Source organism: Typopeltis vanoorti, chromosome 13, assembly GCF_054136105.1.
Source record: "Typopeltis vanoorti isolate ZY-2024b chromosome 13, IOZ_Tvanoo_1.0, whole genome shotgun sequence".
NCBI lineage: Eukaryota > Metazoa > Arthropoda > Arachnida > Uropygi > Thelyphonidae > Typopeltis > Typopeltis vanoorti.
This window is the reverse complement of record NC_143561.1, coordinates 123,016,404-123,040,745: the sequence shown is the minus strand read 5'-3', so window position 1 is coordinate 123,040,745 and position 24,342 is coordinate 123,016,404. Positions and strand designations below refer to the sequence as shown.

The 24,342-nt window shown below is 36.4% G+C and overlaps 1 protein-coding gene across 1 annotated transcript in view; it reads right to left on the bottom strand.

Annotated features, from left to right (window-relative positions):
* Window positions 1-24,342, bottom strand: part of LOC150100509 (uncharacterized) — a 1,094,033-nt gene that overhangs the window by 426,185 nt on the left and 643,506 nt on the right. The window contains exons 23-24 of the mRNA XM_090402670.1: window positions 21,659-21,861; window positions 6,309-6,465 (exon numbers count right to left, since the gene is read on the bottom strand). Of these exons, the coding sequence (XP_090258796.1) occupies window positions 6,309-6,465; window positions 21,659-21,861 (360 nt within the window). The remainder of the gene's footprint in view (window positions 1-6,308; window positions 6,466-21,658; window positions 21,862-24,342) is intronic.

Here is a 24,342-nt window from a genome sequence, read left to right as displayed (position 1 = left end):
TATTGCTACAGGTACAGAGATATACTTTTGAAAAGTGATAACTCAGTAACTTGACTATTACATCTGAATTGGTCACTCCAATACCATCACCACCCACTAAGGTTATCCTTCCAAAGTAATTTTTCCTTTTACTTGCCATATAGCAGAACTCTTTGGGATTACCCTTGATTTCCTTGGCTAAGGTCTTCTCATAATTGAATTTAGCTTTTCTTACTATGCTGGTAACCTTCCTAGCTTGAGCCTTGTACTGATCACCTTTCTCCGTGTAAATTCTCCATAACATTTTCTTTTTTTGCGGATCAAGCCTGATACTACTACTCATCCATCTAACACCTACCTTGTTTATCTTCCTGACCATGGGAATACATTCTGATATTGTATCCCTCAGATACCCACTGATTATATCTCATGCACTACTAACATCTTTCCCCTGCAATATTTTCTGCAATTAGATGGTTGTAAGCTCACTACGAAGCTTGTTATAATTACCTAACTTGTAGTTTCATATATACTCCTTCTGAAGAGGTATATACCACATGATCACTCTTGCCAATTGGAGGTAACGAGGACACCTTACTTATACATATGTCCTCTGAACCCATGACCAGGTCCAACACTCTCACACCACAAGTCCCTTCAGTTATATGCTGTTTCAAGTAATTATCTCTTAGAAGGTGTATGAATTCCATTTCCATTTTGCCAAGTGATATTTCCTCCTTCCAATTGATATCACCATAAATTAAAATCCCCCATAATAAGCACCAACCTTGCACTCACTGTGCTAATTTGCAGATGCATGAATTCAACATCATCCCTTATCCCCTGGCCTATAGCAGCAACCAACTCTATATCTGGTTGCGTTGGTCACTATTTTACACCAACCTGTCCCAAATGAACTATCATTCACACATCTATCCTCTTGATATACTACTTTCCTTGGCTGCAACACATCAGCTATCATCAACAGTACTCCTCTCCCCAGTTCTATCTTCTTTATCCTCCCTTAAAACACACTGTACCCATGACATTCAGTTGCAGTAACCACATCTTCTGCTGACAGCTAAATTTCACTAATGCCTACAACTTTTGGTGAGGGTGCACTGACTAAAACCAAAAATTCTTCCGTCTTATTTTGAATACTTATTGCATTAGTATACAAAAATTGCAATTCCCTTCAGTTCTTGCACCAGCTTTAGAACTGATATACATTTTACTAATTATAGTACTCCCATACCGATTTTTATCCACCTCTATTCTTAAAATTATTCCATGAAAAAGGATCAACAAATATACATTCCCCGCATAAATTTCTCCCTCTTACACTCAACCTTTTAAATTCCAGTTTCCATACCCAATTACTTCAACTTGTTCAGAAAACAGTAACTTCTTCAAATGCTTATGACCTTCCTTGTTAAGATGCAACCCATCTCTTGCGTACAGTTGTCTTTTGCCTTCAAACACACTCCAGACATCAACAAATTCCAGACCTCTTTTTTTGCATTCTTACAATCATATCATTCATTATCATCGCTCCTCTACTTAACTCATAATTGTCAAAACGAGGCAGCACACATACAACATCCTCCCTTTGACACTTTTCTTCTTCACGATATCTAATAATGTTCTTAAATCTTTTGCTACCCGAGTAATGCTAATTGTACCCACCATAACTATCATCTTTTCTGCATCTTGCCCTCTCTTTATTGCTAGTCACTCTCTCTCTACTGTTCTGCCAGACAAGTCCTCCTCAGGCATATTGCTCTCCATACCCCTAATTATTGAATCACCATATATTATACCATTCATGGGATGAATCATGAAGAGTAGAGAAGATGTTGTGGCCTTACAAGAAGACTTGAATAAATTGAGTGATTGGGCACGGGAATGGGGATGTGAGTTCAATGTTGCAAAATGAAAGATTTTAAAATTTGGAAAACAAAAATGGGATACAGAATTTATGCTTGGTGAGGATATATTGTCAGAGCTGGAAGAAATAAGAGATCTGGGGGTGATAGCGGATAAGGATCTGAAATTTGGGGGACACATAGCCAAAATTGTAATGACAACACAAAGGCTTCTGGGAATAATGCAGAGGACACTGACTTGTAGAAGTAGGGAGATTCTTGTTCCATTGTATAAGGTTTTGATTATGCCCAGGTTATGATATTGTGCCCAGATTTGGTCACCTGGTTTTCAGAAGGATGAAGAGATGCTGGAAAGGGTTCAGAGGCAACTGACTAAGGTAGTTTCTAAATATGAGGAAAGATTGAGAAGATGCAACTTGCAGAGTCTGGTGGACAGGAGGAAGAGGGGGAGATATGATAGAGACCTACAACTTAGTAAGGGGTTGTTATGGGATTAATGCTGGTGAGGTTCTATAGAAAATAATGGGAGATCAGGGGAAAACCAGAGGTCATCCCTGGAATCTGTATAAAGAGGATGTAAGTAGGGGAGTGAGAAGCAGATTTTTTTCAGGCAAGGCAGGTGACTTGGTTGGTGAGGGTAGCTGAAGAGAGGTATGAACAGCAGTTAGCTAATGAAGCCAAAAATAATTCTATGGAGTTCATTTGATATGTAGCTAGCAAAAGAAAGAATGATTATGGAAGGATGACATTGATAGGAGAAAATGGTATAAAGACAGCTGTTGCAGAATGTGTGGTGGAGATACTTAATGAGCAATTCATAATGATCTTTCAATCTTGTGAATGTGACTTCATGGAGAGATTGAGAGTAGCTGTAATTGAGCAAGAGGTGTATGGGGAATTGAGTAAATTAGATTTTAATAAGGCTGTGGGACTTCATAATATATTGGCACGTATTCTGAAGGAATGTGCCAGGGAGTTGACACTTGTCTTGACATATTTTTTTAATACGAGTCTTGCAGTGGGTCAAGTAACTAAGGAGTGGAAGGAGGGCAAGATTGTGCCACTTCATTAAGGAGGTGATCACACTCAAGCATCAAACTATAGGCCTATATGTATGTGAGGTGTTGTGGTTAAGTTGTTTGAGAAGCCTGTGAGAACTAGGATCCAGAAATGGGTTGAAAACAATGGTGTTATCTTTGATAGGCAGCATGATTTGCTAAAGGGAGGTCATGTTTTAGTAATCTACTTACTTATTACAATAAAGTGATGACTGCTTCCTTGGACAGAGGAGAAGGATACACAGCAATATACGTGGATTTCGCAAGGTATCAACAAGTTGTGTATGGGGGAGCAATATCCAAGAAAAAGAAAGTCACTAGTGGAGTGCCTCAAGGGTCTGTTTTAGGGCCATTACTGTTTAACTTGTATATTAATGATATTGGTGAAGATTTCGATGGAGATATTCAGTTGTTTGCAGATGATGCAGGGTCAGGATGGGTCATGAGGAGTGGAGAAGATGTTGTGGCCTTACAAGAAGACTTGAATAAATTGAGTGATTGTGCATGGGAATGTAGCTTCAATGTTGTAAAATATGGGGTTTTAAAATTTGGAAAATAAAAATGGGATGCGGAATTTATGCTTGGTGGGAATGTATTGTCGGAGGTGGAGGAAATAAAGTTCTGGGAGCGATAGTGGATAAGGATCTGAAATTTAGGGGGCATATAGCCAAAATTGTGACGACAATACAAAGGCTTCTGGGAATGATGGAAGAACACTGACTTGTAGAAGTAGGGAGATTCTTGTTCCGTTGTATAAGGCTTTGATACATGGGTATTTCTGATATCTGGGCACAATAGGCCACACATGGACTATTGTGCCCAGATTTGGTCACCGGGTTTTCAGAAGGATGAAGAGATGTTGGAAATGGTCTAGAGGCGACTGACTAAGGTAGTTTCTAACATCTGGAATGTCGAGTATGAGGAAAGATTGAGAAGATGCAACTTGCAGAGTCTGGTGGACAGGAGGAGGAGGGGAGATATGATAGAGACCCACAAGTTATTAAGTGGTTGTTATAGGATCAATACTGGAGAGGTTCTACAGAAAACAGTGGGAGATCAGGGGAGAACCAGAGATCATGCCTGGAAACTGTATGAAGAGGGTGTGAGTAGGGGAGTGAGAAGCAAGTTTTTTTCATGCAGAGTTGTGAGTGGTTGGAATGCCTTGCCTAAGAGTGACATGTCTGCAGAGAATTTGATTGTGTTTACATCATACCCTGCTTTAAGCATACTCAAATTCTCTAGATGAATCTTCTAAACTTCACATCATCTGAAAACAACTGAATATTCGACTTCTCACTACAATCCATTGATAGCGTCATTGATATAAAGGTTCACGATACATGCTCCAATACTCAATCCTGTGGGATGCCCTTTCTAACCTTCTGCTTCTTTGATACCACTGCCACATCCACAACTTTCTGATATCTATCAGGCAGCCAATTACCAATCCAAATCACTAACTTGACATCTAAACCAATGGGCTATAACCTGAATATCAGCTTATCATGTGACATACTGTCAAATGCCTTTGTGAAATCCAAAACAATGGCATCATATACCTTTACCTCATCAACCACATTCACAACAAAAGGCAGTCAAATTATTAAAACACAATCACCCCTTAATAAATCCATGCTGACTCTCATAGATAATAATTAACCTGCCATCATCTGCCTAATTCTATATATGATCTCTCTAATTTCTTTGAAATCTTAACCACTAATTTCACACTAATTTTTTCAAACTTTTAACATTAATTTCTCACTAATTTCTGCAGAATCATAACAACTGATGAAATGCAAACTGGTCTATAGTTTGAAACTTCCATTCTACCACCACCCGATGCAATGGCATTTTCATACCCTCCTTCTACTCCTTGGGCACCTTTCCCATAAACAAATTCTCACTGAAAAGCCAAGTCAACAGAGTTGTCAGTTCTTTAGTGCATTTCCTTAGTAACATGCCTTCCTAATGGTAACCTTTCCTTCACTGTATATAGAAAACCCACTCACACAGGCAGATACATTCACAAACTTTCCTGCCACCACCCCTCTCAACAATGTGGCATTATTAAAACTTTAACTAATAGAGCCTATAATCTTTGTTCTAGTGGAACCTCTCTTTCAACCAAACTCAACCACATACACAGCACTTTCCTTTTCAATGGCTACAGTGATTACAGAATTAAAAAATATAATCAGTTCCTCTCCCATTCCTCAGCCATCACTTCAGAATGATTTCAGAAATGCCATCACCATCTCCAACAATTTCTGTGGCACATCAGAAAAAATTGCCAGGTCTTTGAAAAATTACAACCTAACACAGCTTTTAAGTCCCACTGGAAACTTGATACTCTTATCTGTTCTACCAAAGATCAGCTCCCTCCTCTTTCTCAGTGTCTGGAGTAGTATATAATTTAGTGCCTGGAGTAAGTATATATTTTGGATACAACCCACAAAATCTCCTGGAGAAAAACCACCATGCTTCACCATAGTAAATTCAAATAAGAAAGACTATTTTTAGAATCTGTGGCGGCACTCAGAAATCAACCAAATTTAAATAAATACAATTGCATAAAACTACCCAAAATTTGGGAAACATTAAGTTGCACTTCATTGTAGTTGGTGGAGTCACAGAATTGTAGAATAGGTGCCCTCCCTCGATGAGTCTTTGGACTTCCTGGAGGAGTCACATAATAATAATAAAGTACCCTGTTCCTGCAAGCTGGCTTACTTTGGACAGACAGGTAGATCAGCAATCATCCATTTAGAAAAACACAAATCACACATCTGCAATCACAACTATGGTCAATCTGGCCTTGCAGACCATGTTTTGGATACAACCCACAGAATCTCCTGGAGAAAAACCACCATGCTTCACCATAGTAAATTCAAATAAGAAAGACTGTTTTTAGAATCTGCAGCAACACTCAGAAATCAACCAAATTTAAATAAATACAGTTGCATAAAACTGCACAAAATTTGGGAAACATTAATTATCAGAGATCCCACTTTATGTCCTAGGCCACCTACAAACACCCACAGAGGGTGCACCACCTAGATGGGACTTTAGAGTCACCCACGTTTCGTTAGTATTGTGTTTTATTTGAGTGTATGTGTGAGCGTTACAAGATTTATTTGTAATCCCTGAAGATATCTCAATAACTGAGACAAAATATTGGAAGCATCAAAATTAGTTTTTAATTCTTTCCTAGTGCTGTAAATATTCCATTAAACCTCCAACATGATTTAATACTCTCTGTCTTTACATCCTTCAATTCTAAGTTGTAAAATCAGCAGTTAGCACAGAAATTAGCTAATATCTAGCATATAAATAATATAGAGTACAGAAAGAATAACTGAGAATCATAACAAAAGCTTTATACCATTTGGACCAGATTGGCCAGGGGGCCCAGGCTCTCCAGGTAGGCCCAGTCTTCCCGGAGCACCATAACTACCCCGCTCTCCTTTTAATCCAACTGGTCCATTAGGACCAGGAAGTCCTTCTATGCCATCATCTTGACCTGGCTCTCCTGGATTACCCTACAGTGAAAGAATTATAAATGAAATATCTTGAGTGATATATGATTTTAAATGAGTTATGTGTAATCAACAAGCATTTAAAATAGTCATACCATATGAAAACAATGATCTTAATAAGTAAATATTACTATTTAGATACTTAAATTTCATTCATTTCTGGAATAGATGAATCCATAAAGAATTCATTAAAAATAATATTTCTCTTGTATAAAATAGTTTAATTCCAAATAGTCTAGCTTAGTCTGAAAAAAATATGCTTGATACTAGTACTGAACCAAGAACCAGCATCAAGTATGGTTTCATGAACTTGACACTTGAACGAAGTTTTGGAATTGGAAAAGGGTCAAATAATCGAGAAATCTTGCTCTGGAGAGTAGCAAGTTATTATATTACATTTCCCCATCTCCCTATTCCAGTGGTGCACTCAGGATTTAATCTTGGAGGGGGCCCAAGCACTCAAAATTTAATCTTGCAGAGGATCCGAGTTGAGTAGATGATTTACAAATATACACTACGCATTGCATACGACCTATGACTGAGCATCTGCAGTAATCGCCAATACATGAGACAAGTAGTATAGAAATAGAAGACACAACATAAATAAAATTTAAAAAAAAAAAAAATTTTAATTAGGAAAAGATTTTTGGAAAATATTCTAGTGCTTATTTTCTTTTTCTTTTTTTTTTTGGGGGGGGGGGGGGGGGGCTTGGCCCCCTCCATGGGTGCGCCACTGCCCTATTCCACTTCAAATTTCTAATAAGGAAATGCCTACCTGGCCTACCTGAACTTGATAACATCTTCTTACCCAACCAAGATCATTGGTTTTTAATTGCACTGCAGAATGGATTTTATAATAGTCTTTAAGTTTGTGTGTTTCTCTTTGCTATCCAACTTACTGAAGGCCTGCAGTGATTAGACAAAGTACCATATTTGATTGCTAGGGAAGGGTTGGTTCTCAGATAATCTAACTTATAATTCACTTGAACTAATGTTTTAAACCGGTTATCAGTAGGACTGCATTAAAATGGCATCAGGGGCCATAACTGGCAATAAAAGTCATCTACCATCTGAAGACATTAAAAGACAAGCTTCAGTGGACAGTGAACATATTCAACTTACAATTTCATCATTCTCAGTTTCAATTAAAACCTGCACCATGCTATTTAAGCTTCTTCTTCTTCTTCACAGTTATCATTTCATTAGTGGCTATCCTACTTCACTCAATTCACATACGCCTCAAACAAGCAAGAGCCACTTTAAATACCCACTTTAAATGAAATCCTCTCATGAGATGATCAAATCCAAGATCATCAATCCTCACATATTCTGCCTGAGGTAGTTTTCCACGAAATACTCACAAATTTATTTTCTTTACTTCCAGATGCCATCTCATCATTCCAATCCAGACTGAGTAGCCACTTTACTAGGAATATCTCCTAAAAAAAGTAATCAGTGGATATTGTCATAACCTCCCTGTTGATAAGGAAATTAGTGATAATGGAGGAAGCCATACAGCAATATTGCTATGCACAAGTCACAAAATGATTCAATGCTATAATATTTGCACAGATTCCCCAGTAGCATAGCAGTTAGCCTTTCCACCTGCAATGCAGAAGCCCAGGGTTCAATTTCCCACTAGAAAGAAAAAAAATTGATCTAAAGCTAGTGTACTTTACGTACACTAATGCTAGAAGAAGCATTCAGAACAATTTTCTTTACTTCCAGATGCTATCTCATCATTCCAATCCAGACTGAGTAGCCACTTTATTAGGAATATCTCCTAAAAAAGTAATCAGTGGATATTGTCATAACCTCCCTGTTGATATAGTATTGAAAGGATATAGTATTGTAAGATAGAATAGAATAGAATAGAAAGAACAGGATGGAGTATTGCTGATCATATCAAATGAACTACTTCCAAAAATAACATAAGTTCAGCAGGAGACCAGTGAAGGCAGTGCATATGAGGACATCTGGCATGAGAGAGAGAGAGAAGCTAACAGTAGAGTAATGCTATAGGCCAGTGGTGTTCAACCTTTTTTACTACGTGAGCTACTTTTCTACAAAAAGTTATTCGGCAATCTACTCTCTTATATAGATCACATTCCCACAACCTGATATCTGATTACGCACAAATAAACAACTTAAAATAAATACACAACTAAAAACTTTATTTGTGTATTTAAAAATTTATTTATCACTTTTAATTATTTTAATACAACAAAAAAAAAAATATATATATATTGGAATAAAATATTTCTCTATTTTGGTAAACCAAAGTTAGAAAAAACAACAGACTGATTACAAACTCACAAGTTACAGGAAATGCTGGTTGATATAAAAAAAAAAGAAAAAAAAAAAGTTAATGTGAAATTTGGCATTGTTTGGACCTCGCAATATTTTCATAGTAAAGTTGATATGAAGAAGTGGCCAATTGCAGACAATCATCCAAATGATCATTTGAAATTTGGTTTCTTAACTGATTTTTTATGACGGTCATATTTGAAAAAGCGGATTCTGACAAGTATGTCGATCCAAAACACGACAGAATTTTTCACGCAATATCAGTTAATATTGGGATTTTTTCATGTGCATACTTCCAAATGACTTCATTGTTTATTGATTTTAATTGTAAACTATTCTGATATGTTTATTATCTCAAGTTCTACTTCAGCTTGGTTTATATCAAACAGCCCACTAATTTTATTTGAAATTTCTGTGATGTTCAAGTTTTCTTGAAATGGATTATTGATAAAAGATACAATCATTTCAGTTTTATTAAAATCATTAAATCTTGAATTTATTTCTTCCTCAACTAATTCTATTTCACGAATAAATTCTTTTAAATCATAGCAAAGCATTTCTTGATTTTGTTCAAAAAATGTTAATAAGTATGGGAGATGTCTAAATTCGCAGTCATTTATATTTTTCTTTAATAAAAGTAAGTCTTGTTGGAAAGTTTTTATTTAACTTAACATGTCAATTAAATTTTTATCTCTACCTTGTAACTCTAAATTTAAATTGCTTAATTTCGTACAGAAATCTACTAAAAATGATAAGTGTAACAACCATCTGTTATCACTCAACTGTGGATAAATATCTCCTTTTTCATCAAGAAATTTTTTATATCATTAATTAATACAAGAAATTTTTCTAAAAATTGACTTCTGCTGAGCCAACAAACATTATTATACAACAGAAGTTCCCTATCATCATCTGCCTGTAATTTAAATAACCGCCGATGCAGGGCTTTTCCTCGAACAGAATTTACAATTTTAAATGTAATATCCAAAACATCTTTTGTGTTTAATCTTTTACTACACAGTACTTGTTGGTGAATAATACAGTAGTACGTTAAAAAATCTGGATATTTGTCATCATTTTTACATAATGAAATGAAGTCTGATTTATTACCTATCATTGCAGGAGCACCATCAGTAGTAATAGATACACGTTTAAAAAGCAGAAGTTTGTGTAGTTTCACAAATTCACCAAATGCCGAAAAAATGTCTTCTCCCCTAGTCCTTCCCAATAATGGTATAATTTTCAAAAGCTTTACTTGAATAATCTTGAAATACCATGCGAATAAGTACCATTAACTGAGCAATATTAGTGAAGTCGTTTGATTCATTTGATTCCTTTTTGAACTTTTGCAGTTAATTCTAAAATACAGTCTCGAGAATTCAGTTTCAAATATTGTAATACTACTGCAAATTTTTCTCACAATTGTTGTAAGTGTTGCTAGTTGTGAGAGGAGTTTTTCTAAATAAAATTTGATTATGAATTACCTGCATTACTATGAAATAGATTTCGCCAATGTCATTGATGATTTTGCTAACAGAACAGAAAAGCAAGAAAAATAACATTTTCGAATGTTGAAATTAAAGTTTTACTTCAAAAATAAACATAGTGTTTTAATTTATTTCCCTATACATCATTTTGACTTTTTGTAATATTTGTGGTGTGTATTGAGAGGGGTGGCAAACTCAGGGACTGCTCCACGTGGCAACAGCTCTAGCTATATCCATCCCTATGTGCTGCAGTTTACTGATTAGAATTCCATGTGGTATCCTGTCAAATTCTATAGCAAAGTCCAGCAGTATCACTGTAAACCCATTATCCTTATCCAATTCAGTTGTCACTGTATTATAAAACGTGAGCAAGTTACTGAGGCATGATCTACCCTTCACAAAATCATGCTGCCCCCATACAGTATCCCCATTTACATCTGTCCATTCCTGTATTTTGCTCTAGACTAACTTCTCCAATACCTTGAAAATGACTCCTGATATGCTGATCGGTCGGTAATTTGCAACAGCAGTCTAAGAGACTCCTTTATGCAAGAAGTATTTTCCCCTGTTTCCACTCCCTCGGGACTAGCCCAGAGCTGAGACTTAAATTAAACAATATGGTCAAAGGCACTGACAATTCCTTTACCACTTCACGTAAGACTACCATCCAATCTCACTTAAATAGACATTGCACATGGGTAAATGAACGGGGTTACCAGTTCTTTGTAACAAACTACAGGGTAATCAAAATTAAAGTGTCACTGTTTAAGGCCTTGTGAAGTGCCACCCAGTGATGAAAATGCTGCAAAACTTTGAAGGAATATAATGTGCATCATGCAGAAGTGACATCTGAGAAAAAAGTGGTTCCAAAATTTGCTACCAGGGGTGTTGTATGATGAACCAAATGTAGAGGTAATTTTTCGCATGTGTAAGAAGGAGAAATGCAACACAAGATTTTTATTCACTTCTATTAAGCATTCATGGGCTGTACTGTTCAATGTGCTGTTTTTCATAGTATGCCACAAACTACATCCTTTGCACAGTGTGTTCAATGGCAGAATGCAGCTGGTCAGGACTGATGTTGCACACATACTGCATAACTCTGTCTTTCAGCACTGGCAAATTATCAGACGATCCCGATAAATCCTCTCATTGAGAAATCCCCAGAGCCAGAAGTACTCAGATGAGGTAAACGAGGCAGCCATGAAGTAGGAAATGCACTGCTGATCAATCTGGCTGTAAAATATTCTTTAAAAATCTCCTGTATGGATCGACCAATGTGTGGAGCAGCCTAATCCTAAATGAAAATGACCACAGCACATGCAATGCTGTAGCTGTGGCACAACAAAATTGTTTATCATATCGCTATATGGTGACCAGCTTGGTAGTAGCCGAGCAGGTCACAGGACCCAACTGACGAATATCCTCAAAGAAGAATGGTCGGATGAGGCATGAAGCTGTAAACCTGCACCAGACAGTAACTTTTGGTAGCAAAAGAATTTGTTGGATTGTATGCAGGTTTTGCATAACACATACCTAGCAATTATGGGTATTCACAACTCTGTTCAGATGAAAGTGAACCCCATCTTACCACAAAATCATCCATGGCCATGCAGCATTCAACACCACTCAACCATCATCATTATCAAATTCCTGTATATGTACCCCAAAGGGTGTACAGGATATGATAGTACTACATGAAAAACTTACATCACAACTAACTCCCTATCTACAATTTTCTTCCAAATCAATCTGTTACCTGTCAAGACTCCAACATTATCAGATCTTATATTTCTGTCTTCTAAGGCACTTTTTTCTGTATCAATCCACCTATATCTTGGTTTAACTCTGGGTCTTTTTTTCTACAAACCTGGCAGAGAACACTTGTTTTACTAATCTCTCCTCTCCAATTCTGTTTAAGTGACCATACCACCTGATATTAGCTATTATAATGCATTCCTGGATGCTGACAATCTCAAGTTCTTTCCTAATATAATCGTTTTTAATATGATGTGATTTCAATATGATTGATGCTATCTGTTCATGCCCCTAATCTTTCTCAGGACTCTCATACCTGCAGTCTCTAGTCTTTGGTCAAGTGTTCTACTTCTGACCCAGCTCTCAGATCTATACGTTTAGTGTTTTGACTCATTTCTCTCATATTCCATATAATTTTATTCAGCTAACTTCCTACGATGCCAGCTTTGTTGATTCTGTTGTCTATTTCTTTATTTAATTTACCATCTTCACTAAAAATCGTGCTTAAGTAGCTAAAATGTTTTACTTGTTCCATAGGTTCTCCATTCACAATGCAGTTGATATTTTCAATGTTCCTGCCTATTCTCATTGTCTTTGTCTTTCTATTGCTGACCTTCATACCATATCTATTACAACAGGTATTCCATTTAGTCATGGAATCTTGCAGACTTACAGCGGATTATTTAGAAGTATAACATCATCCACATAAAGCAAAGAGCTGAGATTAACATCCCAAATTTTGATATTAGGTTTAATTCCGCTTTCCTTCATAATGTGATCCATATAGATAATGAATAACAGAAGGGATAATGTACATTCTTGTCTGACACTAGATTTAACATTAAACCATCCTCCTGTACTTCCTTCAATTCTAACTGCTGACTTACAACTCAAATAAAGACTAAGTATCGCTTCATATAATGCCCCATTAACACCATACAACTGTAGCATTTTGAATTGCTTTCTTCCTGTCACATTCTTTTTCCAGATCTACAAAACTTAAAATACAAATCTTTGTTATATTCCATTGATTTCTTAACTATCTGCTGTGAAGTGAAGATCTAATCCTGACAGCCTCTATTTGGCCTGAATCCAGCTTGTTCTTCACCAAGCCTTTCTTCCACAATCCTTCTCAACTGTTTCTTAAGTATACTGGCATAAATCTTACCAGAAACACTCAGTAATGAATTACCTCTGTAATTCTTCAATAATGAATTACCTCTGTAATTCTCACATTCAGTTTTATTTCCCTTTCTATATATATATGGGTACCATGAGAGCTCTACTCTAATCATCTGGAATTCGTCTCTCTGTCAAGGCCTTCTGAACTATGCAGTGCAACCACTATAAGACTTTTATACCACCATACTTCAGCATTTCTGGTCGAATATCATTTACTCCTGCTGCAATTCACATTTCAGGCTTTTGATGGCTTTTTCTACTTAAGTATGGATATGTATTCCTGATTGCATGCCTGTTGAGTTTTTTTTAGCACGGTGCTGTCAACGATTGTTTCATTTAGCAATTTTTTGAACTAATTACTCCATACTTCACGGATATCTTTTTCTTCAGTTTTCATGTCACCTTTATCATCTTTCCTCCATTTCTGAGCTTTTCAACAGCCTCCAGAATATTCTGCCACCTTCTTGATATTTATTTTCTATGTTCTTACCAAAGTCTTCCCATGATTTTTGTTTAGCTAGTTTTATACAGTGTTTAGCTTTCTTTCATTTGTCTCTGTATTCTCTAAGAGCACAAACTGTTTTATTTGCCAGAAACTTTTGATATACTTTCTTCTTTTCCTTCACTGCCTCCTTAACTTCCTGTGTCTTCCATAGCCTTCTGATTTTTCTATCCTTGCAGAAAATCTCACCACATGCCTCTCTGGCTGAATCAGTCAGTGTTTTCTTTAGGGCTTGCCACTAAATCTTCAAGGTTCAGTTCCTGTTCTCAAACGCTTTCATTTATTTTTGAATAATGTTTGTGTAATTTAGTCTACAGCTCACATCTGAAAGCTCCTCACATCTGAAGTGCTCTCAGATTTGATTTTATTCTCACTTTTATTCTCTTTGAAACTTTCTTACATGTTCTTCTTTTCAATGTGAAATTCAATTTTATCCTGCTCAAGACTAAATGGTGATCACTTCCAATTTCAAATCCTCTGGACACTCTAGTGTCCTGCACCAATGAGAAATATTACTATCAACAATAACATAGTCAGTGATCCTTTTCTTATTCCTTGCTTCTTGTCTCCATGTGAATTTGTGCACATTTTTATTTGGAACTTTGTGTTAGTAATAACCAATCCATGTTCTTAGCGGAAATCCAACAGGTATTTGCCATTTTTATTAGCTTTGCCCTCTTCTTCAATTTTTCCCAAAATATTTTTGTATATCTGACAATCATTTCCTACAGTGCTATTTAGATCCCCAACAAGGTCCAACTTTTCCTTTGTCAAACTTCCTCCACTTCTAACTTAGTAGAATCTTCTGTGGGGATATAGGCACAATTATTATTGTTATTATTGTTATCCAGGCCTCCATGGAGTCAAGAGACTCATCATGGGAGGTCGATTTTAGGAAATACACAGTTTATCATACCACTCCTTGAACTCACTGACCATTCGCGCTCCAACCACTCTCTCAGGCAATGCATTCCAAGGTTCAACCACCCTCCACACAAAGAAACCACTTCTCACTCTCTTGCACACAGATGCCTTTCATAACTTCCAGAGATGGCCCCTTGTCATCGCACCTTCCAGCTGTTAAATCATGTGAAAGAACTCTCCAATGTCTACCCTGTAACTGCCTCTCAACAGTTTAAAAGTCTCGATCATATCACCTCTCCTTCTTCTATCAACCAAACTCTGCAGTCCACATTCCCTCAGTTGATCCTCATAACTCATATTGTACAGTTCTGAAATCATCTTTGTTATCTGACTCTGTACCCTTTCCACAGTCAATTTATCCCCTTCAAATTCTGGGGACCAAATCTGGGAACAATAGTCTAAGCGTAGTCTGATTAGGGTCTTATACAATGGAATGATAACTCTTTTATCTCTGCAAGTCAGCGTCCTTCTTAGTATTGTAGCAATCCTCTGAGTTACCCTCATTACCTTTGCAATATGCTCCCTGAATTTCAGTTTTCTGTCAATCATCACCCCCCCAGATCTCTTGTCTCTCCTACCTCCTCCAGTACAGCTCGTCCTGTTCTCCATTCTGATATTTGTCCACATCACTCTATTTGATATTGCTTGCCTTTCAAAAAGATTAGCCTCATATTTAGTGTTGAATACTATAGCTAATCCTTCTTTTCCATGATTGTTATTTCCTGAGTATAACATTTTGTATTTATTGCTCAGAAAAATCTCACCAGATGTTATCTTTTTTGTTTCAGTCACCCGTATTATGTCGATCTGGTACTTATCAAATTCCTCAGCTATCTCCGTTTCTTTGCCATTCAGGCTTCTTATGTTGACAGTACCGATCTTGAACTCTGGTGAAAATGTGTTTGGGTTTGTTTCAAGATTTGTTCCAGTAGCTGACTTTTTGTTTTTTGCCCTGGTTCCCTGGTGAAAAAAAAGGCGGACCTTGTTTAATCTGGTGATGCCCCAGCTGGCATGAAATTCTGTCCTGTTGTACCATAATTTTATGTTTTGGTTTAAGCCAACAAGAATACAGTTTGGTAGGCTAAATCCCAAATTGCGAGCCCATCCTCATTCATTCATTATTCAGGTAGATACCTAACAGAGTGCATCACGAGAAGGTGAGGATTGGACATTAGGTCAGAAGCCCTGGTCAATTCTCTGCATTCATTTAAAGGCTATGTGGACGTCACCTCTCAGTTATACGGCTTTGACGCTTAAGCACCTCTACTCAACCAAGGAACGTTAAAGCGAATGTCAGTCACCTTTGAAGTCCTCTAGGTGCAACTCCTGTATCAGGGTTATACTGAATGGGTAGAAATGCAGGATCTTCTGTAGAATTTTCCAGACAGTTGTGTAAGGCACATCCATGTGTTTTGATACAGCACATGCACTTCAGGAACTGACACTGTTATTCATAGCCTGCTCTACAACACAGTAAAAAGTTTCATTCACTTGTTGTGAACTGATTGTTTGAGAGTTACAGCATGAAACTGATGGGCTTGGGAGTTAGATCTCTGCCAGGTCTAACTCCCAATGATCCCATTTTCTCAAAACAACTAATCATTCATTACAGAGGACATGGAGATAGTGGACCTTGTCAATATTTATTCAGGTGACGGAATGCACAGAGTGCAGCAACAGCATTACAAATATTTGGATAGTAAACCAATATGAGCAAAGCATGGGGCAAGGTTAGTGCCATCACTGTGTATGGTATTAACAACCAGAATGAAGTAGAAAATCCCACTTTTTTAACCCTCCTGGCAACTGCAGAATTGTGTGATACACAAATTATAAGGTCGAGGAGATGAGAAATCTGGGAGTATTGGTGGATAGCCACCTGAAATTTTGGGAAAATTCTGCTAAAACTGTGAGGACAGCACATCTGATTATGGCAATGAGGCAGAGAACACTAACATGTAGAAGTAAGGATGTTATGTTTCCATTGTATAAGATCTTGATCAGAATGCATATGGATTACGGTGCATAGATTTGGTCAGCTGATTTTCAAAAGGATAAAGAGAAGTTGGAAAGGGTTCAGAGATGATGACTCACTAAGGTGGTTTCTCATCTCTGGAATGTTGAGTATGAGACAGATTGAGTGAATGCAATTTGCAGAGTCAAGTGGATAGTAAGAAGAGGAGAGGGGTGGGGAAGACATAATCAAGACAGATAGGTTAGTAAAGGATTATTATTGGCTTAACACATTCACATTGGGGTGATCATATCTGTCTCCCTGTTACTCTAACTATCTGGTGGGACAAAACACTGTGTCCCTAGAAATTTCATACTTGCATTTTGGTGGATGCACTGCACATTATAACAGTTCTTTAATTGCAACCAAATCTGCATGAGGGATGGGAAGTGTTTGTTTTAGGATATATTAGAAAATAATAATGAAGGAAAATGCTATATTTGGTAGGTACATTTGAATTACTCAAAGGTGTAAATATATGAACAATGATTAACAAGCCAAGTCAGAATGAGAAATGTAAACGAAAGAACAAGTTTTAGCATATTTTCATTACAAGCATATAAATTATTTATAATTAACATTTGTGATATTATATGTGTGTCCTACAAGTTGCTGGGTGGAGTGAATAGTGTGATCTTTTAAATTCTACACATACATAAGTGAATTTATGATGATAATTAAAAAAAAAAAAACTTACGAGGAGAGGGAAAGAGATTTGTTTGCAAAGTATAAATAACTAACTGATAATAAACAGCCCCTATATACATTTGTAGTTTAGTAAATAACTAATGGGGGGGGGGGGCTAATCCAATGAACTAATAATGTTGATTGGGTGATTCATTTAAGCATAGTAGGAATACATGTGGGGTTGGTGGAGCAACAAATCATCTTCTAAATTTTGTTGTTTGTTATTTGTATTTATTTCTCTTCTTTATATATATATATATATATATATATATATATATATATATATATACTGTATTTTGCTTTGTTTTCTAAGAGTTTTCTTTTGTTTACTGGGAGTTAGTATACACTTGATAGAGTAATAGAATACATAATATCTGATCATTATTGGAATTATCCACCTTTTAACAAATGATGCCTTTTTTTTTTTTTGTCAGCTGCTCTTCTAGATCAGGCACTTCTTATAACATATAGAAGTATTCATTTTTATTCAAGAATAGATACATTTTTACTACATTTGTTAGTTTGGAAATCTGATATAAAAATAGTCCTATGCTGCAAAAAACATTACAACCTCAATAGATGCTATACTGCAGAAGGAAGAAAAACAAGTAGTTTTGTTTATCCCTAAATACAGTACAGACACATTTATAGTGTATGTACTACATTTAGCAACAATTAGTGTAATATGAGGCAGATGGAATGACACTCATAATGGAAAAACAATCCCCTCCCACAGAATATACTCTATGTATTCAAGAAAAACAGAATTTATAGTAGACACAGCAGCTAACTAAACACATTTGTCCTAAAATCCTATTCAAATTTTCAGTTCCAGAAAATACATATATTATTATTATTACACACTCAATGGAGTCAGCAGACTCATCATGGGAGATTCATTAGTGACAACAAATCTATCATACAGAACCTAAAATTCCTTAACACTCACTGCATTAACAACTTATTTTCCATGTAAAAAATTCTCCATGTAAAAAAAATCTACTTCTCACCCCCCCCCCTCATTGCTACCCAATCTTGTATTCTATTCCTAACCAATCCTCTCCATCACCTTGACTACAACTGCAATTATACAGACTGGTCTATAACTGGAAGTGTCTGTCCTAGAACCGTGCTTGTAGAATGGTACTATTTTGCCTTCTCTTTATTCCTTAGGAACCTTACTCACTGCAAGACTTATTTAACATGCTCGCTGCCATGCTCCTCGGGCATAGTTTGTTACTGCACGCCAAGCACTTTCACTTCTTCAAGGTCAATACGAGTAATCTCGTAGCCAGCTTATCAGACAGAATTTTGTTTCATATGCCAACTACGAGTAATCTTGTATCACCCCCACCTATATATTACAGGTGTTGACGACTGTGTAACTTGAGTTCAGAGTCAGTGATGTTCAGAATTCAGTACAGCAAGGTTTATTGCATTTATCAGTCTTACAAAAGACAATTAGATGGCCAAAGAAATTGGCAATATGCATTTTTGATACAATACATTCAAAATGCACATAAATTTGATAATATAGTTACTGGAAACGCAATGACTGCGTTAAAATTTAGAGATAAATTTATCTCAGTTTTTGTTGGAATGGATGAGCTTATAACATCACAGAATATCAGCAGGATTTGGGATCTACATTATTTTGAAATTTTACCACCTACAGAAACAAAGAATCGCCGACAAAGCATTGCCGAGTATGTACACGAAACAAACAATGACGGGAAACATGTTATTATTGTCCTGTGTGCCAGGAAAAACCACTGTGGTGCGTGGAAACGTACAATGGTGGTTTTTATTTAATTAATTAATTTATTTATTTATTTATTTTTATTTATTTATTTATTTATTGTTTTAAAGTGTACCATTCATGATTTGATTTACAAATTACGGATTATACTGTGGGTTAACTTGTGCTTGGCATAGAAGGTCAGTAATCAACATATGAGTATATTCATAGTTTGGCTTGTGAGGCTCATATATAATATACTATACTTTTGCTAAAATTATTTTCCTTCTACCAAGCCCTCCAGATGTGCTCTCCGCTTTACTCACAAGCTAAGGGTCCAAATTAAGGTGCTTATACTATGGGTTAACTCGTGCTGGGCATAGGAGGTCGGTAATAGACATACGAGTATATTCGTAGCTGGCTTGTGAGGCTCACACGCCAACTATGAGTATACTCATAGATGGCAGCGAATGTGTTAAATAACCATGCATACATATTCCTGTAAAGGGCACAGCTAACCATTGTGCACATTTGTTAAGAAGACATGGCAATACGTCATCCATTTCCACAGCCTTATTAACATCTAACCCAATCAATACCTGACACATCTGCTTCTTTCACTTTTTATTCTCGTAATAATTGCCTCCCTTCTATATATTGCATAGTATCATTTACACCAGTATGGTATATGCTGATAAAGTGCCCATTCTATAATTCCACTATATCTTTTACAAAGATCACTCTTCTGCACATGATTATTCTCCAGTGTCAACTTGCTATAATTATTCTTTCTCTTGCCTGTCATAAGAAGAATTCCCTGTAATTAACCTTGGCCTGACAAGCCAATCTCCTCTCATACTGCATCTTTTCTTTGTTTACTATGCTCATCACCTTCCTAACCTGTACTTTATACTTTTCATTGATACTCTTCGATCTGACATCTGCATTACTTGGTATATCCAACCATCTAACAGTGTAAATGTAGTATATTAACAAATAAGTGTTGAACTATAGGATCCCAAGAATGGAAAACCTCCCCCCTCCAATACACAATAGATTTGCTGTATCCTTCAGATAATATATCACCTATCAATGTGACCAATTAATTATCCATCACCATCTCCTCCAGTTTGCTCACTGATTTGCCATGCAGTAATCTATGAAATGCCTTTAAAAATTGACAGAAAGTTTCCCTTATCCAGTATATTTCTTTCCAATGCCTTGGCTTTAACTGCAACCATATAGATTAGCCAATGAATGACTTGAACCGGGATAATATTATATGAAAACATATATCTTCGTGTCAAGTATAATATACTTGGACTTTCAAATTCAGCTCATTGAATTAACCACCTAACTGGAGGTTAATTTATTCCCTGAATTTCATTCATAAAATATGTAATCCATATTTTATGAATGAAATACGCATCCTCATACGCTTCGTATCCATCATATATTTCAACGTAATATCAATTGTGGTATTACAATTTGAATATGCACTTCACATTCATGACAACCTTGACGTCTATAGACGTCTTGGCCGGTAGTGGTTAAACAACAGTTTAATGTTTTCAGTATTTTATCTCACTCACAGTGGTATCTATAGGCAGTACAATATAGCTTTTAACCAACATATAACCAAACACAAAGGAAAGTGAAGTGAAATCAGTAGAATAAATCTAGAGTCATGATTATGAAGGATGTAATATAAAGCCTAGGTTGTAACTCAGGATATCGAAGGATTACTGGTTCCTGTATTTTGAGAAGTTTACACATCCACACTCATTAAAATTACTGTTTTTTTTTTTTTTTTTTAAAGATAGCTGCAGAGGCTTAACACATAAAAAAGGCCACATTTAACATATTAAAAAAAGCATTTAAATGCTGAGATGAAATATACTGTCTCCTTCCCCCCATTTGATTCTGTGTGTACTATTCAAGATATAGTCTTGGATCCTACACGCAGAAATTCAAGAGGTCAGCTTTATTTTTGAGTGAGGTAGAAATGCAGATGATCAGAAGTTGTGTCCAACAACCTTAGAAAGCACCCAAATGGAAAGGCTATCATTTATACAGGAGGTGAACTTTCTACAATTTGCCTTTAGGAAATCAGATTTAAATCTGCTAATCACACAACAAATGTTGTTTTGCATTTGCTGTGTGTGGGCTAAAATCATGTAGGATAAGTGTCATTTCAGTGAAAATATTGCAATTTTTGTGGCACTGCAGGGTGCAGTTTGGGAACCAATGTTGACCTGGGATGGCCCAATTTTTCAAAAATTTGCTGAACAGAAAAGCCAACAAAATGGTATCCTATCACATTGTCTCTTTCAAACTCCATCAGTTCCCTTCTCGCAACCATTTCACCTAGACACAATTGCACTGACTTCAGAGCATCATATTCCTCCAATTTATACTGGTTACAAACACTTCAATTATAATGTGGCTGATGTGCCTTGCCCATGGGTGTGTCCATTGACTTCTTTCCAGAAGAGCATGTGTGCATTAATTATTGCATAATAATTTCAATAACAATGAATTTATGCAGCTATATTCAAAAAAATCATTAATACATGCGGCATTTAGTAGCTTTCTACCTTTTCTCCAGGCAGGCCAAATAAACCATCCTCTCCACGTGCACCGGGAAATCCTTGAGGACCCGCATAACCTGGGTCACCTCGCAATCCAGGATAACCTTTCAATCCTGGCTCACCCCGACCAGAGAATCCTGGATATCCTGGTTCCCCTTTTTTACCTGGCATTCCTGGTAAACCATCTCGACCTGGTAAGCCAGGAGCACCTATAAAAATTGATTAATTAAATATTTATAATAATTAAATATTATATTAAATATATAATTGATTAATAAAAATTAAATATATTTTTGTAATAAATTTTAGCATTAGCAAACAAAAATATACAAACAGTGAAATTAATTGATTGGAAAAGTACCTGCTATTTACATCATACAAAAACCTGGTATAAATGAAAATTCAAAGAAGCCTGAAATTCTGATTAACCACTCTAACTCAACAATAATGGTGGCATAAAAATTCCAAGAATTACGATGGAATATATTCAGTCTACTTAGTATCTAGCATACTTTAGGACTTGAAGCAATTTTCAGCTTTTATTGGAACTATTCCATACCAATTGGTTGAAATTTATATGTATAATCACAGTTTTTTATATATATATATATATATATATAAGCCCAATATATATATATATATATATATAAGCCCAATTTATTTTGTAACCTAAGGCATTTGACAGGGTGCCACATGATAAGCTGATATTTAAGTTGCAGCACATAGGTCTGGATGTCAGATTGGTCAACTAGATTCAGGATTGGCTGTCTGATAGGTATCAGAGAGTTGTGTATGGCAGAGCAGTTTCAAGGAGGCAGAGGGTTACAAGTAGGGTCCCTCAGGGTTCAGTACTAGGACCTATATTGTGTTGAATTTTTTCTTGACAATTATTCATAAGACTATTACACTTTTTATATAAAAAAAGTGTAATAGTCTTAGGACCTATATTGTTTAACCTTTATATCAATGACATTGCCAGTGGATTGCAAGGGGGATATTCAGTTGTTTGTGGATGAAGCGAAGCTGGGAAGGATTATTAGTAATATTGCAGATGTGGTAGCCCTGTAAATGAATGGGGTGTCGGTTTAATGCAGCAAAATGTAAGGTCTTGAGGTTTGGGAAACATCGATGGGATGCTGCATACTCTATGGGAGGAGTTATGCTGGAGGAAGTAGGGGAGACAAGAGATCTGGGGTTGATGATTGATAGAAACCTGAAGTTTAGGGGACATATTGCAAAGGTGGTGAAGGTAACACAGAGGATTGCTGCTATTATGAGAAGGACACTGACCTGCAGAGATAAGAGGGTTATCATTCCGTTGTATAAGTCTCTGATCAGACCACACTTGGACTATTGTTCTCAGATTTGGTCCCCAGGATTTGAAGGGGATAAATTAACTGTGGAAAGGATACAAAGACGGATGACAAAGATGGTTTCAGGACTGTACAAGGATAGTTATCAGGATCAGCTGAGGGAATGTGGACTGCAGAGTTTGGTGGATAGAAGGAGAGGTGATATGATTGAGACTTTTAAACTGTTGAGAGGTGGGTACAGGGTTGACACTGGGGAGTTCTTTCGCTTGGTTGAACAGTGGGAAGGAGTGATGACAAGAGGCCATCCCTGGAAGTTACGAAAGGAAACTGCAAGCAAGAGAGTGAGGAGTGGTTTCTTTGCATGGAGGGTGGTTGAACCGTGGAATGCATTGCCTGATGGAGTGGTGAGAGCGAGAACGATCAATGAGCTTAAGGAGTGGTATGATAGACTTTGTGTTTCTTAGGGGGGACCTCCCCTCGATGAGTCTTGACAGACTTTATGTTCTTAGGAAGGACCTCCCATGATGAGTCTTTTGACTCCATGGAGGCCTGAATAATAATAATAATAGATAATAATAATAGGACTCTAGTTTTGATGTAGTAAGTTTTTTTTTTCCACCAGAAGTCAGGCCAATATTTGTTGTAATGGTTGGTTAGTAACTTTAGCAAACCATGTAGATTGTAGTGCAGCTTGTTTCTCTGTATATATGTGATGATGATGACCTTGATATAAAGGTGGAAATGTTGAATGTTCATTTTGGTTTATATTAAACTGAAGTTTTGCTCTAACACGGTAGTTGTCTCCATAATTTCCATAATGCAAACAACTTATAAATTCAACAATGATTGGGAAGAAGACTATTGTTTTATCCACAATAAAAAGAAATGTTTTTGCTTATTGTGGTATTGTATCAGTGATGAAGAAACACAACCTCAAATATCATTTCAAGTGCCATCACAGTTCTTTTGATGTTAGATATTCACCTAAATCTGAACTTAGAAAAAGAAAAATTGATCAACTCAAATCAGGATTATCTACCCAGCAATCAATTTTCATTAGACAGGTAGAGAAGAATAAAAATGCCACTATTGCTTCCTTTACAATTTATCACTTGTTGGCAAAAAGTAAAAAGCCCTTTGTAGGCAGTGAATTAATTAAGGAAGCATTTCTAACTGGTGCTGATTCACTGTTTGCAGGATTTGCTAACAAGTGAAAGATTATTTCAGAAAAACAAGATTTGCAATTATCCAATGACAACTACGAGAATTCAAGCAATTTCAGATGACATGCAAAGTCAGCTAAAAAAATGATATGGAAAGATGTGAATGGTTCTCACCACCATTATATGAGTTGACAGACATATCAGATAAAGCACA